We start from the raw sequence: 17525 nt of genomic DNA on the forward strand, positions 1-17525 counted from the left end.
GCTGTCAGCACAGGGCCTGATGCAGGGCTCGAACTCACAAACCATGAGATCATGACCTGAGGTGAAGTCAGACGCTTAACTGACTGTGCCACCCAGGCACCCCGGGTAATTCTATTTTTAATTTTTTGAGGAACCTCCATACTGTTTTCCAGAGTAGCTATACCAGTTTGTATTCCCACCCACCAGCAGTGCAAAAGTAGAACAATATTACCTAATAAATAAAAAGCACCATGTCAAGGTCAACAGTAATGTTTATAAATCCTATGATAGTATGTAGCTTTGATATGATGTGATGAAATGGTACTTTATCTCTGTGATATTCCTCCCAAAAACCCATTATCCCAGTCTAACCAAGAGAAAAAAACCAGCCAAATCCTATTAGATGACCATTCTACAAATACCTGACTAGTACTCAAAATTGTAAATGTCATCAAAATCAGAGAAAGTCCAAGAAACTGTAATAGCCAAGGGGAGCCTAAGGAGATATGACAACTAAAAGTAATGTAGTATTCTGGATGGGGCACAGGAGTAGAAAAGGTAAAACAAAGGACTAGGAAAAAACAAAGGAAATTTTAATAAAATATAGACTTCAGCTAATGATAATATGTCAATATTGTTTCCTTAGTTCTAACAAATGTACCATATTAATTTAAGGTGTTACTGGATGTGGAATATATGAGAATTCTCTATATCTTCTTAATTTTTCTTTGAATCTAAAACTGTTCTAAAAAATGAAGTCTATTTAAAAAAAGAACATGGAAAATCGAAAGAGAGACCACAGGAGAAAGAAAAGCTTTATATTTCAGTCCCTTTAAAGGCACATTTTTCTTGCTCTTTGAACAAGGGGCCTTGCATTATCATTTTACACAGGGCATCACAAATTATGTAGCTTACCCTGCCTCTGTCCCAACCTCTGTCATCCAGCCCTGAGACTGGGGTTGTCCTGGGCCCTTCTGAGAGTCCCTGAGGCCAAGGGGAAGGCTGTGAGTATATATGTTGGAGTCTAGCAGGGAAGGCCAACATAGGACAAGTTCTATGCTCTGAGCTTGTTTGGATTCTGGGAAAAGCAGCAGAAGCAGCCACAGTCTGGAGAGGTCCCCACTCAGGCCAAACGGTGTTCCTAAGGGAAGCCCCTCCTCACCATGGTAGGCAGCATGAAGTCCTAGCATCCTAGAGCAGAAAGGGACCTCATTCATTGTTCTACCACAACTCTTTCCTCCACCTTTTAGAGAGAAGGAGGACACAGACAGAGGCATGAAGATGGGTAGAAGGCTCCCAGGCCTCCAGAGTCTTCCAGTGAGTAAGTGACAGCCTGGATCCTGCCCAGCCCAGAGCCTGGTACTGCCTCCCTTTGGCTCAGGTTGGACCTGCCTTCCCAGTCCATGAGTAATTTCCCAGCAGCCAGAGTTGCTACTCAGAGTCCCTTCCTTGTTTCTCTGGACATAAGCAGAGTGACAGAGGGTAGGGAGGGACAGAGGGTAGGGAGGGACAGAGGGAAAGGGAGGGAGAGAGAGAATGAGAGACAGAGAGACAGAGAGAGAGAGAGAGAGAGAGAGAGAATGAGAATGTACCCCAGTTAGGATGAAGCCAGAAGCAGAAAAGAGAAGACTCTTGTCATTCCATTTCCACTTGGCTATTTGGGAGAGCCTGAGAGCTACAGGCTGAATAGGGCCTGCTGCAATCCACAGCAGATAGTCTTGAGACTAAAGTACTGCCATGGGTGTCATTAAGAAAGAATGCAGAGGTGGCAGAAGAAGGGGGAACCTCTGAGCTGGGGAGGGCATTTCTCCTCAACTCCAGGCAGACAGGCCCTGCAAAGTAAAACCAGACCTCCATGGAGTCTGTGCTGTAGACAGGCTCAGAGGGAGGGGCTCTGTTTCTGCCACAGAAGTGCAGCCTCATCAGGGAACAGGAATCCCTAAACCAGAAACTCACTCTGGGCTTCCTCAGATCTCCCAGAGAAAGGCCACGCCCCTGGATACGGTTGTCATGGCAGCAGCTGACAGGGGCTGACTGCCTTCCCCCTTGCTTGCATGGCTGCCCTGCTTGCCTTCTGATACCTTCAACTCCTGCTACCTGAAAAGGCCTGTACTGTCCACCCTGGCTGCATGTAAATGTGCCTGGAGCCCACTGCCCAGGAGCTGTTTTACAAGGTGGTTAAAGGTTGCCTCTCTTACATCATACTGCTAGGGTTTCAATCCTATCTCGGCTAGTATCACGTGTGTTTCCATCGGAACAATTTGTAACCTCCAAGGACCTTAGTTTCACCTTTAAAATGGCATTTCTTAGACTTAAACCTTCCCTAGAAATTTTTACCTAAGCAACATGTCCTCACAGGGCCCTAAGTCAGCAGTATCAAATCAAATCCAAGAGAAGGGTTATTTCATAGCCCCCACCCCAACTACACACAAACAAGTAGCAGTCCACATTCCCTTGTAACAAATGGTGTCACCAAGGCAGATGCACCATCATCTTACTTCCTCTTGAGAGCGCTTTCTCTCAAGGGAACCCCAAATCAGTTACTGTCAGGCAGAGACTTAGAGCCAACACAAAGACATTGTTTTCATTCTTCCATTCCCCGTTCTAATTCTTTATATCTCCCTTTTCTGACCCCCATGTTTACTAAATTCTCATCAAGGGTTAATTTATAGTGGTTTGGAAGCTTTCAGAGGCAACTGTGTCCTCTATCAGCAGCGCTAGAAAGGAATCCCACCCTACAAAGTCACATTGAGAGAGGAAAGGAGGGGAACTGGCCTGGCAGGGCACACTCTTGGCTGCCAAACCCAACAGGGGAAAATAATTTTTTCATGTGAAGTTAGAGTTCTTTGCTGAGATCTCCTCCAGATCTTTCCTGAGCTTGCTGAATTTATCATCCTATTTAGTACTAATGGCATGCTTTAAATTAATATTTTGTAGTAATGTACTGAATGACAGAATTTGGATTCTGTCCAAGAATAAGGGAGTAAATCTAACAAGACAACATTTAACCCAGAAAAACAGAAGCTTCTATACTTGGGTTAAAATTAAAATTATTCACATATTTGCACCCCTGTTTTTTGCAGTATTTACAATAGCCAAACTATGAAAGCAGCCCAAGTGTCCATTGATAGATGAATTGATAAAGAAAATGTTGTACATATACACAGTGGAATATTATTCAGCCATAAAAAAGAATGAAATCTTGCCATTTGAAACATGGATGGAGCTAGAGTATAAGGCTAAGTGAAATAAGCCAGTCAGAGAAAGACAAATACCATATGATTCACTCATATGTACAATTTTTAATGTTTATTTTTGAGAGAGAGAGACAGAGACAGAGACAGAGCATGAGCAGGGGAGGGGCGGAGAGAGGGAGACAAAGAATCAGAAGCAGGCTCCAGGCTCTGAGCTGTCAGCACAGAGCCCGATGCAGAGCTTGAACTCACGAACGCAAGATCATGACCTGAGCTAAAGTCGGACACTTAACACTTAACCAACTGAGCCACCCAGATGCCCCACTCATATGTAGAATCTAAGAAATGAATAAACAGAGGGGAAAAAGAGATACACCAAAAAAAAAAAAAAACAAAACAAAACAAAACCCACACTCTTAACTATAGAGAACAAATGGTTACCAGAGAGGAAGTAGGGGGTGGGAAATGGGTGAAATAGGTAAAAGAGATTAAGGATACACTTATCTTCATGAGCACTAAGTAATATATAGATAGAATTATTGAATACTATATTGTACACCTGAAAGTAATTTAACACTATATGTTAACTGTACTGGAATTAAAATTTTTAAAATTAAAGTGATTCATATAAGGCTATTAACAGGGATGTGTGAAACAGATTTGGGAGTGTCAGGTGATTAAAATTTAAAGTGGATTCAACTGTGTAATATGGCATCCACAAAATCTAACTATGATCTTAGGATTCATCTACAGGTGTATAGTGGCTATTCTATAGTGAAGGGTGTGATAAGATCACTCCATTCAACACAAGGCAGAACATTCAGTATTTTTTCAGAGACATTTATGAATTCAGGAGCATGTAGGATGGTGAGTGACTTTGAAAAAGTATATCACATTAGAAAGAACTGAAAATAACTGGGGAGGTTAAGACTAAAAAAGTCTTGGTGTGATTGTTTAAGGATTAAATGAGATAGCATATTGAAAATGCTTAGCACAATGCCTGGCATAAGTGTTCAATTAGTGTTAATTAAAAAACAATAATTAGTAATATTATTAGCGTTAGGTCATACTATTATTATTACTATTTCTATTATTATAGTTAATGCTTACAGGGTGCTTTCTATGTACTAGGCACCTTTCCAAGTCTTTTACATATACTGACTCATTTACTGATTTTATCAATCCATTGAGATACGTACTATTATGTCTCCAATTTTGCAGATGAAGAAGTTGAGTCACAGAAAATTCAAGTGGATTGCCTGGTATGTCTCACAGCTGGGAAAGGGAAAGAACTAGAATATTAACTCTAATACTTGTTTTGTACCACTCCAGAAAGCAGAATCAACACCAAATGTATGTCAACTACTGGGAGGCAGACCTCAGCTCAACAAAAGTAAAAACTACTCTGAATAAAACTGTCTGAAATTTCAATGGGTGTCTTTTAAGGTAGTGAGTTCTCCATCACAGGATGTAAGGGGGAAAAGGTCAGAAATGATGAAATGCGAATAAAATGGGGGTCCTCTTGGAAAGAGATGAGGCCAAACTTTGGTGAAAAGAATAAAGAAGGTATAGTGAAACTTGGCTTTTAAAAGACACACATCACTAAAAAATGGAAAAGTAAAAGTTAGAGAAAAGATATAAAAGTGAACTAATATCTGTCTTGCTTCTATCTCAACACAAAATAAATTAGATGTTGGAAAAAAAAGCTCTTAAACTGGGAAATTTCCTGAATGAATTTCTGTTTGGAAACTTACTAGATGGCCTGGGCTTGAAAAAAAAAATCCCAGGGTCCTAACAGATCTGACAGCCATCAACCCTGAAAGTATAAAATACAGAGAGGAGAGGTATAGTCTACTTTCCAGAAGAAAGGGCACCTGCATGAGAAGTAGCATCCAGGCTGATGTGAGTAGGTAAGATGCAGGGATGGGAGATTGAAGATCATAACACCATTAGATTCAGGGGCACCTGGGTGGCTCAATCTGTTAAAAGTCCCACTTTGGCTCAGGTCATGATGGCATGGTTTGTGAGCTCGAGCTCCGCTTCGGGCTCCGTGCTGATGGCATGGAGTCTGCTTGGAATTCTCCCTCTCGCCCTCTCTCTCTCTCTGCACCCCCCCCAAACTCACGCTCACCCTCTCAAAATAAATAAACTTAAAAAAAAACACCATTAGATTCAAACATACATACTTGTAAAGACAATTGAGTATGTTAATATAGTTTTAATCCTGCTACTCCATGTGTGATGAATTATTGCATAGTTGAATATGAATGTCTTCTGCGCTGAATCTTTTGGATACAGCAGTCCAGGACCCAGATATTTGCTGATTTAATGAATTAATATACACTTTATCAACCAGCAACACCAAGAGGTGGCCGGTTAAGGATTTAGAGTCCCAGAAAAATATTTCTTCTATTATGAATAATTACTGAAGAGTGTGTGTTTGCGTGTGTGTGTGTGTGATACACACACACATAATAGTATATATAGGGGTGCCTGGCTGGCTCACTTGGTGGAACATGCAACTCTTGATCTCTGGGTCGAGTTGGAACCCCATGTGTGGCGTGGAGTTTACCTAAATTTTTTTTTAATTGTATATATAATGCCACACTCTCCACCCCAAATGCTCCCATTTCAGAAAATAAATCTTTAGATTTTTTGTACTTAGATGGACAAATGTGTACTTTGATTTATGAAAATCATCAAAGTATTTATGTTTTTAGATTTGCATACTTTACAAACAACTCTTTCTAGAGTTCTAGAACTGAATGATTACGAATTTAGACTGCAGCCTCTATTTGTGATACAGGTTTGGGGGCTCAAAAAATCCTCAGGTCATGGAAAAGTGAAAGCTTATCTTCCATAAAAGTGACAAGAAGTGAAAACCATGTTGATAGAGCATAAACGGACATGATGGAGTCATGGGTATGGATGTGGATTAAGACTGGGAAAGGAGACATGATACTGATTCATTAAGTAAAAATAGTCAAATTTCAGTGCAGGATCTGGACTGTATGTGAAATAATGGGCCTTGGTGTTTGACAACAGGAGAATAAGAGGTGGTATCAGGGTAAGCAGCAAAGAGGAAGAGGCAATAACTCCCAAGACTGGATGCTGACAGTCTCTGGTAACCAGAAAAGGCAAATATAAACAAAGAGGTGAGCGACGATGCCTGGTGTGTTGAGAGTTGCGAAATACAGGAAGGGTGCTGCCGCAAGGCCGCCGGTCAAAGTGGTTAACTGGGGATCTGAGCTAGGCTGTGACGCGCGGCCCTCACGTGACCAGGAGCCTATGTCTGCCCAAGTCCCTCTCGTCCAGGTCCTTTTTGCTTGTCCAGACACCGTCTGCCTACTGCCCTTTGGTCAAGGGGAAAAAGCAGGAGGAAGTAAGTCCCCTTGGTCCCCTTAAATCGGTTTGAGTGTCGATGCTGCCCAATAACCCCTGGGATCGGGATGGCAGAGAGTATCAGGCCTTTCCCTATATCCAGCCCCGCCCCCCCTCCCCCACCCCCCCTCCCGCTCCCACATTTCGGTGTAGAAAATGGTGGCCTTGGGGCGAGGTGGGGAGGTGAGTGGGGCCCCCTGGGAGTCACAGACTTAGAAATAGTTTCTAAATAATCCTTCGCTTCCACTTGCCGCCTGAAAAGAAATGACGAACACTGCGAGGTATAGGATGGTGGGGCATGGGGGAGGGGAGGCAGTGGGGGCTGACGCGGGGGCGGCGGCTAATGCCCAGGAAAGGGACGTATGTTGTCAGTTAGTCCTTCCCTCCTCCCCACTCTCCGCCCCCTACCCTGTCTTGCGTCTGTCTGCAGGTCTGCGGGTCACAGCGGTGCGCCTCGAGGAGAAGAGGCCTAGAGCAAACCGCCAGGAGAGGTCCAGGTCAGGGAAGTGGTGGGCAATGGCCCGGGATGGGGTGCGTGGGAGGACGCTGACTGGAACGGAGTCCGCAGTACCACCGCCCCGCCCCGCCCCTGTCACAATGGGAGAGGCCTCTGGCAAGGCCTGCTGGGAAAATGGTGGGCTTTCGGGAAGGAGGGGGCGAGCGGGGCTAACAGGGTGCGGCGCGGTCCCCAGGGCCAGAGAGCCCCTCGACAAGCATAGGTGGGGGACCTGGGCCCCCAACTCAGGAAAAGGCAGTTATGGGAACCCGTGGCCAGGGTTTTGATCCAGCCACCAAGTGTGTTTACTCGACTCTGCCTTGTCTCCTATGAATAACTGTACTTAAAGAGGATCCTCAACATGGAAAAATCATGCAAAGAAAATGAGGAACAGCCAGAGAGCGCGCCCAAGACGGATGAGGAACGGCCTCCTGTGGAACACTCTCCCGTAAAGCAGTCTCCGGAAGAAGCGTCTTCCGAGGAGCAGTCGTCAGAGGAGGAGTTCTTTCCTGAGGAGCTCCTTCCTGAGCTCCTTCCCGAGATGCTCGTGTCCGAGGAGCGCCCTCCTCCGGAGCGCCTTTCTAGAAGGGACCTTTTTGAAGAGCGCCCTCCCATGGAGCAGCCTCCTTGTGGAGTGGGAAAACATAAGCTGGAAGAAGGAAGCTTCAAAGAGAGGCTGGCTCGCTCTCGCCCGCAATTTAGAGGGGACATACACGGCCGAAATTTGAGCAACGAGGAGATGATAAAGGTGGCAGAGGAGATGGAAGAAATGAAAAGAGTACGAAACAAATTAATGGTCATGCATTGGAAGGCGAGACGGAACCGTCCTTATCCTATTTAATGTGTTCGGCCTTTAATTGTTTCCCCTGATAGAAGGTTGCCACCTGAACTTTGTTTGCATTTTCTCATCTCATGCACTTTCCCCATCTCAATTTTAACTTTTTGCGTGGCTTTATTTTAGGTGTTTTGCTTGTAACTGGCATAAAATTGGGTTTTCCCCACCCACAAGCTGCAAGTCTCCCTCTCACCCATTTGCATGAAAAGGTGTACATTATATATTGTGAAGTGAAAACAATTTTCAAAAAGTATATGTAGCATCCCATTTTTGTAAAAAATGTATATTTGTATATTAATATGCAAAGAAAAAACTGAAAGTATATACTTAAATGTCTTAACAGTGGCTATCCATGTGGTAAGATAACAGGTGTTTTGGTTTTTCATTTTGCTTAATGGGAGCTTCTCATTTTTCAAGACAAACATATTTTGCTTTTGTTGAAAAAAACAATATGGGGAAAAATTTAAAAACTGTGAATCAACTTATAAAGACAATGTGGCACTTAATAAATATTTGTCAGAACTTTAAAGAAAAGTAAATCCCATGTTTCCTTTAAATCTCTTAGGCAGAAAAATAAACCAGGTACTTCTACTTAAAGGTCATTCTTTTTCTATTTAAATAGGAATAATGCTGGATTTACAAGGCTGCTGTGGAGCCAAATGAAGATCCTAGAGCTCTATGGTTTTCCTCCACCTGCATATGCAGGACCCCCAACCCCTATAAGATACCCTTCAAATATTCAGTGGATAGAACCCAAAGGAGGTTTCACTTACACTCACAAATAATTCCTGTGAGATTCCAGGTGAATGACACATTCTGTTTCTGTCCTGCTATTCCCTTCCCTTGGACACTGCCACATCTACTGGGAATAGCTGCCTTTTTCCCTGGGTCTTGGTCCTTCCATGACCCCCACCACAGCCAACGTGCCTGGGTCCTCCAGTTGCAAAGCTTCACTGATTTCTCTGGAGTCCCTCTGGGCCAAAGCTGAACTCAGTCTCCTACAGGTAAATGGAGAATGCCCCTCCTTCGGTTTTAATATTATACAGGTGCATATCATCCCAGTGCTGCTTAAGCCTCAATGTTTTAAAGAATTCTTAGCAAAATTGACCCTTTTTTTTCTGAAAGCCTCTCGTTTCTCCACTGGATTCAAACATGAGTTCACTGAGACCTGGGCTAGGAGACAAACTTACAAGCCAGACACAATGCTATGTATTCAGAATTGGAATCTCTCCCAATAATCTCCAAAAATGACTAAGGTTTTAGGTACCTAATATTTGCCTTAGGGTGAGTTCCCTCCCAAGGGTTTCTGGCAGGCTTCCCTTAACCAAGTCAGCTGACTTGCTCAACTTGTATAAATTAAAGAGGAAGGTAAGACTTAGCCTCAAGTTAGGACATTTCCCCTCTACCCCACCCCTCATCACCAAGAAACATTCAAAAGTACTTTGTAAGTCATTGAAGTATTATCTATGTGTATGCATATACGTATATATGCCTGTGTGTATCAGATATTATGATTTCTCAAACTACCCTCATAACATCTAAGATTTTTGTTTTATTGTTCCTGTTGATTCTAGAAACATGGATAGTGGTTAATTTTTTTAAATTATGACCCAGTCATGAACCTGAGTTTGTCTGATTGACTATGTAGCTTCAGTATGTTCACTTCTCTAGAAAGTATGATTTGCAGTTCCAAAAGGATCACTGTGGGGAGGAATTCCTTCACCAGATTCAACATTAAAATTATTTACATATTTTATATATCAGCATTTCTCTTATAAAAAATGCAAAGACTGGGCTCTACCCCAGACCCAGTGCATTTCCTTTTCTGTCAATTACCACACAAATTAGAGAACCACTGCTATATGCAGCATACTCCTGGTTTTAGTAAGAATAAATTATAATATAAAAGAAAATGCAGATTATTGTATCAGAATTTAAAAGGGTGAAAGGCTTGGGGTGCCTGGCTGCCTCTGTCCGGTTAAGTGACCTACTCTTGGTAGGTCTCACAGTTCATGAGTTCTAGCCCTGCATCTGGCAGTGTGGAGCCTACTTAGGATTCTCTCTCTCTGCCCCTCCCCTGCTCATGCTGTGTCTCTCTCTCTCAAAATACACTTTTTTAAAAAAGTGAAAGCCTTGTCCAAGCATATTTTTAAGAAACTAAAAACAACCTTATCAATTTTACTACATAAGATAAAGAATTTGGGGCGCCTGGGTGGCTCAGTCGGTTAAGTGTCCAACTTCAGCTCAGGTCATGATCTCACAGTCTGTGAGTTTGAGCCCCGCGTCGGGCTCTGGGCTGATGGCTCAGAGCCTGGAGCCTGCTTCAGATTCTGTGTCTCCCTCTCTCTCTGCCGCTCCCCTGCTCATGCTCTGTCTCTCTCTGTCTCAAAAATAAATGAAAACATTATTTTTTTAAAACAAAAATATATAGAATTCTTGCAGCGAAGCAAGACTATACACAGAATGAAAAGCTAAGAGGACAATAAAATAACAAGATAGATTTTCCATGACTGACATTATGGAATGCCTTGCATTCCTTTCTTCCAATATGAGAAAAATGCATCAAAAGTAAATTTAAAGTTGTTTGGTAATCAGCTCACAAAATGGTAAGCCAGCCCTGTGCCCTTGACTTTTCTTTTGTTTTTATTTTTCACTGTATGTTGCCATTTGGGGGGGATCTTCATGTCTCCAGACCATTCTTCAAGGTCATGGCAGCTTGATGGATGCTGGTTGGGCTGGATTCCATTGGAGTGAAATAAGTTTCCAGAGGCTCACTGTACCAGTTTGATAAGACAGGAAGAATCCAACTCTCTGGCTTTCAGAGGGGTGGCATTCAGGCAGGATGTGGAAGGGTTCATCCAAGTCACACTCCTCTGCAGGGTACATCTGATTTTGGTTTCTCTGCTCCAGGCTGCAGCAGGCACCAGACCCTCTGAGGCTGATGGCCAGATTGTCCTGGACATACTTACCTGGGGGGCAACAACTGTCCCCATTGCCAAGTCAGAACACTTTGCCTTTCCTTCATTTTCCCTTTCTCTTTTGGGGAACTTTTTTTAGGGGAAGAGATAAAGTCCCAAGGATTCATAACTGGAAACATTGGTTGGGATAATCTTTAAGTAGGCAGATGTCCGACCTGGGTCTGACCAAGTAACTTGAGGCTGAAGCAGAAGGAGCTGGCTCTTCTCTGAGTTTAATAAGTTAGCCTTTCCATAAATGGGATTAGACCTCAGACAAGACCTCAAGCATCCTTCTTCTACCCACCTTGTGTAGACTCCACAAGGGGCCTCAGACGTGCCCCAGCCTGTTTTGGTGATTCTGCAGTGAACATTGCTCTGTATATGTAGTGCCTCTGATGTCTGTGTCATCCTAGGCCCAGAGGCAGAGGAGACTCCAGGTAAAGGGAATTTGCAAAGGCATGTGGTCCAACCACTTAGGAGAAAAGGGGGTTCACCTCCTGTGTGAGTACCCCTATGCATTTTAGGACCTCCTCATGACTTGGGGGCCAGGGGCATTGGTGGTAGAGGTTCAACAGCATCTACAGCCTGGTTCTCTGAGTCTCTTAACCACCTCCATGCCCAAACAGAAGGCTAGTATTTCAATCACATATCCAAGAAGCAACTTGCCTGGGCAACCCCACAGCAAAAAGCATTGAGGACTCTGGCCCCTAGAGAAAGCCCTCTTTTAACCAGAATGATCTGGCTTTTAGGACACAGTGCTTGAGAGTGGGAGCCCCTCTGGTGAGGTAGCATAGAGAGATCAGGTTCGGGCTCCTTGTAAAACACCCAGAGATCCCTTCCTCTCACATTCAGAAATACTAACCCAAACTCAATTATTTTTATGAATAAGAAATACAATTATACAAAAAAAGAAAGAAAATTATACAGATAAATAAGAGACAGATCCTGTGTTCTAATTCATATTTGTCAGAATCAAATTCTGCATTCTCCCCACTCTATACACTCCAATTTATTTTTTAATTAATTAATTTAAAGTAAGCTCTACCCCAATGTAGGGCTTAAAACTCACAACCCTGAGGTCAAGAGTCTCATGTTCCACCAACTGAGCCAGCTAGGCATCCCACACTACCTCCAATTTAGATTGTAGTTTTTCAGGCCTTAGGGAATAATTGATTTAGAGTTAATAAGTATTGTAAGCTTGTGCATTTGGGTGAGTTTTTACATTATAATCTTTCTCCAGTTGGAAATGTACACTAGGAAGTTAGATGTAAGTGTCTAGAGTTTGGAAAAGAAATTGGCATAGAAATATGGATTGTGGCTGGTGGTACCTGATATGTAGTAAAGACCACTTGAATATTTATTGAATTGAATGAATGAAGAGCCCGATTATTGAATGAAGAACCCAATTATATATCCTTCTAACTTTTTCTATGAATATGTATTTTTCAAACAGAAGTGTGATTGTACTGAATGTACTGATTCATAACTTATATGTAAAAAAAATGAACGTTTTCTTTAAATCTCTTTACCAAGACAATATTGGTTTTAAATAGTATGGTTTTATTTTTTTTTAATTGTCAATATTTATTTATATTTGAGAGAAAGAGAAACACAGCATGAGTGGAGGAGGGTAAGAGAGAGACGGAGACAGAATCCAAAGGAAGCTCCAGGCTCTGAGCTCTCAGCACAGAGCCCCATGCCAGTCTCAAACCCATGAGTGGTGAGATCATGACGGGAGCTGAAGTCAGAGGCTTAACTGAGCACCTAGGCGCCCCTTAAATAATATTAGAAACTAGAAGTAAGCACGCCATCTGGTGACCAGAGCCAGAACTATGAGTTCAACACCACTAACAAAGGAGAGAGGGAAGGAGAGAAACTATTGGCTTGATATGAGGGAGGGGAATACCTCAACGCTGATTCACACTGGAATGACACAGTATCAGCCTCTTCCTGGGGGCTGAGGTGGCACAAGAAGCAACGTATGCTTAGATGGTTTTTCCCTGTCTCAAGTCAAGATAAGTATATGTGTGCATGTGTCCATGTGTTTAAACTAAAAAGTCTTATACTATTTTCACTTTTTTTCTGATTGTGGAAGTTATATGTTCCTACTAGAAAATATATGCATATGTAGAAAAGTAGAAAAGGAAAGATAAATTACCTATAATTCCCCTATCTAGGAGAAATAATTGTTAATATTGATGTATATTTACTTATTGTGTGTATATCTCCTTTTATGTACTCTATCAATTTACTTTTTAAATATAATGTGTATTATTTTACCTATTTATATATTATACATTCAAATACTTTTATCTGTTATTTATATATTTGTAGTTATATCTTATAGCATATATTTTATTTATTCCTTTATTTTTCTTTGCACATATGCCATGACATTCATCTATATGGGTATTCTATTAACCACACCCTTTGATGGTGATGTCTATAGGGAAGATAAAATTGTTCTCTTTGATCTCAGAGGCCTATGTCTGAAGGCCACATGAATGCACAGGTCCCCCAAAGAGCATAATGTAGAGGAAAGAACACCAGCTTTGTTTGGACTTGGGGAAAGAAATTCAAAATGATCAAGAAACTACTTTGGGCCAGGTACTTTATATTTGGGATCTTCTTTAGTCATTACAACTCATTGAGGAAAACATTATTACCTTATTATATATGAAGAAACTGAAGCTCAAAAAATCTGGATCACACAGCCAATAAGTGGAAGAATCTAGATTTGAACTCAAATGTGTCTGACTCCTAAGTCAGAACTCTTAATATTATGTCTTACTGACTCCTAAAATTTCACACCTTCTTTCTTATTGCTGAGTCTAATGGTATTCATCTTTGGATGTCAGAAAAGTTGGGAACACTCCTCTAGTCTCATGGCCCACCCTTGTTGAGCTTGAATTTTTTGCTACAAGCATAAGTTTTTTTAAAAAATATTTTTTTTAGTAATCTCTACACTCAATGTGGGGCTCAAACTCATGATCCTGAGATCAAGAATCGCATGCTCTTCCAACTGAGCTACCCAGGTGCCCCTACAAACATGCTTTTGTAACCACAAAAATTAATAAGGAATTATGTCTTTCAAAATCTTTCTTTTTTAAGTTTATTTATTTATTTTGAGAGAGAGAGAAAGTGTGTGTGTGTGTGTGTGTGTGTGTGTGTGTGTGTGTGTGAGAGAGAGCAGGGGAGGGACAGAGAGAGATAGAGAAAGAGAAAATCCCAAGCAGGCTCTACACTGTCAGCACAGAGCCCGATGAGGGGCTCGAAATCACAAGCTGTGAGATCATGACCTGAGCAGGAACTAAGAGTCGGACGTTTAACAGGCTGAGCCACCCAGGCATCCCTCAAAACCTTTTTTAAAAATCTCAAGGAATATTAAATGGCACAAGAGAAATTGAGATGAAATATTTAAAACATATTACAGATTTAGAGATATCTTTGAAAAATATAAATCTCTACTCACCCAATAGAAAATGAGCAAAGTACATGGAGAAGTAATTCACATAAGAAGAAACACAAATCACATGCACACACGCTTACATATACATGCATGCACATACACACATATTCACAGAATCCAAATGACATTATATAAATGGCATTATACCCTACATTTCATTCGACAAAATGTTCTTTTCTTTTTTTACTCAACTATGTGTCTTGCAAATCTATCTATGTTGTTACCTATTGTGATATATAATAAATACATTTTTGGTCTTTGTTCCCAGTTCCTTGCATAAAACTCCTCAAACCCTTGGAATTTCCTGAGTGATAGGCATGTCTTTTGTCATTCATAAGGAGCCCCTTTTGAGTTTATGATAATAAAGTGATCTAGGGTGGGACCCTTTGACAGCCTCAAGGTTACACTGGTTACCAGAAAGACCAAGTTGAACTTCCAGCCCCTCTCGCCAACTTCTGGGAAGAGGAAGGTGAGGAAAGCTACAGACTAAGCTATATGAAAACTTTTGAACAACAAGATTTGATGAGCTTCCAGGTTGGTGAATACATCCACCTCCTGGGAGGATGGCGCACCCAAGTTCTTTGAGGACAGAAGCTCCTGCATTTGGGATCCTTTTGGACCTCACCCCGTACCTCTTAAGGTTGGCATTTGAAGGGGGTGGGGTGAAATCTTGTGGGACCCAGCCCTTAATCTGTGGGATCTGACACTCCCTCAGTGTCAGAATTGAGTTTGCTGTGCTCAAAAAAAAAAAAAAATCCCACGTCAGACCTATAGATCAAATTCATATGTAACTGCTGCATACATTGCATAGTGTGGATGAACATACTGTAGTTTATTCAATGATAGAGATTGAGATGGTTTCCAGTGCTTTGCTAATACAACCATGCTGCAACGGCCTTTTTTCTGCTTGCTTCTCTGTGCATATACGTAAGTATTTCTCAGGGATTAGTGACCAGGGTTGTGGGGCTATAGGGTACACTTAGGGTATACTGCCAAACTCACCTCTGTGATGGACATTTGGCATCTGAATTCTTGTCAGACTCGGACTGGTTTGGTCCAGTCAGACCCTTGAGGCCAAGCCTCCAAGACTTTGCCTCAAACTCTTTCCTGCTGCTTCTTCTGTCTAGACTCTCCTTCCCTTCTCTGTTAAACAAAATCTTATTCAATCATTAAAATTCAACTACACTATCACTTACTCCCAAAGGACTTCCCTGGAAGTCACCAGAGCAAGCTGAGTTAGGTGTTCTTTTCCTGGTGCTCCTAAATCACCAGGTGACTCAGACATTATTATTATCCTGTGTTAAAACTGTGTTTAGACATCTATCTCCCCTATAAGTCAGTGAATTCTTCAGGGACATTTGTGTCTTATTCATCAGCATGTACAGGACAGAAGACAGCAAAACACTCATTAAATGTAAGTTTTTCGAAGCAAATATCCAAGATTGTGAATTTGTCTTCTCTATTCCAACCTCTGTCATTCAGATCTCAGACTGCAATTGTTCTGGGTCCATCTGAGAGTCCCTGAGGCTAAGGGGAAGGCTGTGAGTATATATGTTGGAGTCTAGCAGGGAAGGACAACATAGGACAAGTTCTGTGCCCTGAGCTTGTCTGGATTCTGAGGAAAACAGCAGCAGCAGCCACAATCTGGAGAGGTCCCCACTCAGGCCAAATGGTGTTCCTAAGAGAAGCCCCTCCTCACCATTGTAGGTAGGGTGAAGTCCTAGCATCTTAGAGCTGGAAGGAACCTCACTGATTGTTCTTTTTTTTTATTTTGTTTAATGTTTATTTAGTTTTGAGAGAGAGAGAGAGAGAGAGCAAATGGGAGAGGGGCAGAGAGAGAAGGAAACAGAATCCAAAGCTCTGAGCTGCCAGCACAGAGCCTGACATGGGACTCGAAATCACTGATGGTGAGATCATGACCTGAGCTGAAGTTGGACGCTTAACTGACTAAGCCACCCAGGCGCCCCTGATTGTTCTACCACAACCCCTTCCTCCATCTTTTAGGAACAAGGAGCAAACAAACAGAGGCATGAAGAGGGGTAAAGTTCCCAGGCCTCCAGAACCTTCCAGTGAGTAAGTGACAGTCTGGGTCCTGCCCAGCCCAGATCCTGGTACTATGATAGGAAAAGACAGGATTCTGTAGGCAGAGAGGGAAAGGTTAGGACCTGAGGTTCCTGAGTGGGGAAAAACATATTTTGGAACAATACTTGGAGCATCTGACCACAGAAAACCCCCTCGGGCCTAAGGTTCCTCTTAAGAATGTGACAGACACCACCTACTACCCCTCAGGAATTTGGCAAAAGACCTAACTAAAAATAACTAGTAGACCATAAGACATATGACCCAGAAGGAATGATATGGCCATAGACCACCCCTCATACAATGGAGCTGAGCCAATCAGGAATGGACAACCCAGCACCTAAAACTATCAAGCCAATAAGGGTAGAACCTGAGAAGGAACAAGGGGGGAAGGGAATGGGGGGGGGGGAGGGCTGGGACCAGAACCTTATAAAACAAAGGCCCTTGCTTATTGTTGCCGGCATTCACTTTCAAATGCCTCCTCTCCATAAAGAGAGTTTTCATACTCTTCCTCCTGTCTGATTTTATACTCTAATAAGCTTTGGCTGCTGCTCATTTTGTGTCCACCTCTTCACTCTAAAAAGCAACAAGATAGGGCGCCTGGGTGGCTCAGTCGGTTAACCGTCTGACTTTGGCTCAGGTCATGATCTCACGGTCCGTGAGTTCGAGCCCCATGTCGGGCTCTGTGCTGACAGTTCAGAGCCTGGAGCCTGCTTCAGATTCTGTGTCTCCCTCTCTCTCTCTGACCCTCCCCCATTCATGTTCTGTCTCTCTCTGTCTCAAAAATAAATAAACATTAAAAAATTAAAAAAAAAAAACCTATAAAAAGCAACAAGATGACAAACCCCGGGTATTGAAGTAAAAAATCCTGCAATAGTACTGCCTCCCTTTGGCCCCTGTTGGGCCTGTCTTCCCAGCCCTGAAGTATTCCCCAGAAGCCTGAGTTGCTACCCCACCTTTCCTCAGAGTCCCTTCCTTGTTTCTCTGGGCATAAGCAGAGAGAGAGACGGAGAGAGACAGAGAAGGGGAGGGGAGGGGTGAGGAAGGGACAGGAGGGGAGGAGAGAGGGAGAGGAGAGTAAGGGAGAGGAGAGGAGACTAGAGGAGTGAGGACAGAAGAGGGGAGGAGAGGACAG

The 17525-nt window shown here is 42.5% G+C and overlaps 1 protein-coding gene across 3 annotated transcripts; it reads left to right on the forward strand.

Annotated features, from left to right (window-relative positions):
- The first annotated feature begins 5820 nt into the window (after positions 1–5820).
- On the forward strand, positions 5821–8482 carry TCEAL1 (transcription elongation factor A like 1). 3 transcript variants are annotated; one of them, XM_004000737.6, is made up of 3 exons: positions 5821–6555; positions 6985–7051; positions 7400–8482. In XM_004000737.6, exon 3 carries the CDS (start codon positions 7412–7414, stop codon positions 7889–7891), a length of 480 nt encoding a protein of 159 aa, XP_004000786.2. In that variant the 5' UTR covers positions 5821–6555; positions 6985–7051; positions 7400–7411; the 3' UTR covers positions 7892–8482. The 3 variants fall into 3 exon arrangements, with proteins under 3 accessions (XP_004000786.2, XP_044906447.1, XP_044906448.1); XM_045050512.1 differs by lacking the exon at positions 5821–6555 and adding an exon at positions 6717–6835; XM_045050513.1 differs by lacking the exon at positions 5821–6555 and adding an exon at positions 6719–6737.
- The last annotated feature ends 9043 nt before the right edge of the window (positions 8483–17525 follow it).

This window comes from Felis catus, chromosome X (assembly GCF_018350175.1).
Source record: "Felis catus isolate Fca126 chromosome X, F.catus_Fca126_mat1.0, whole genome shotgun sequence".
NCBI classification, from domain to species: domain Eukaryota; kingdom Metazoa; phylum Chordata; class Mammalia; order Carnivora; family Felidae; genus Felis; species Felis catus.

Bases quoted from the DNA above. Each gene is read 5' to 3' on its own strand.
- TCEAL1 (XM_004000737.6), top strand. From the start codon at position 7,412: ATGGAAAAATCATGCAAAGAAAATGAGGAACAGCCAGAGAGCGCGCCC.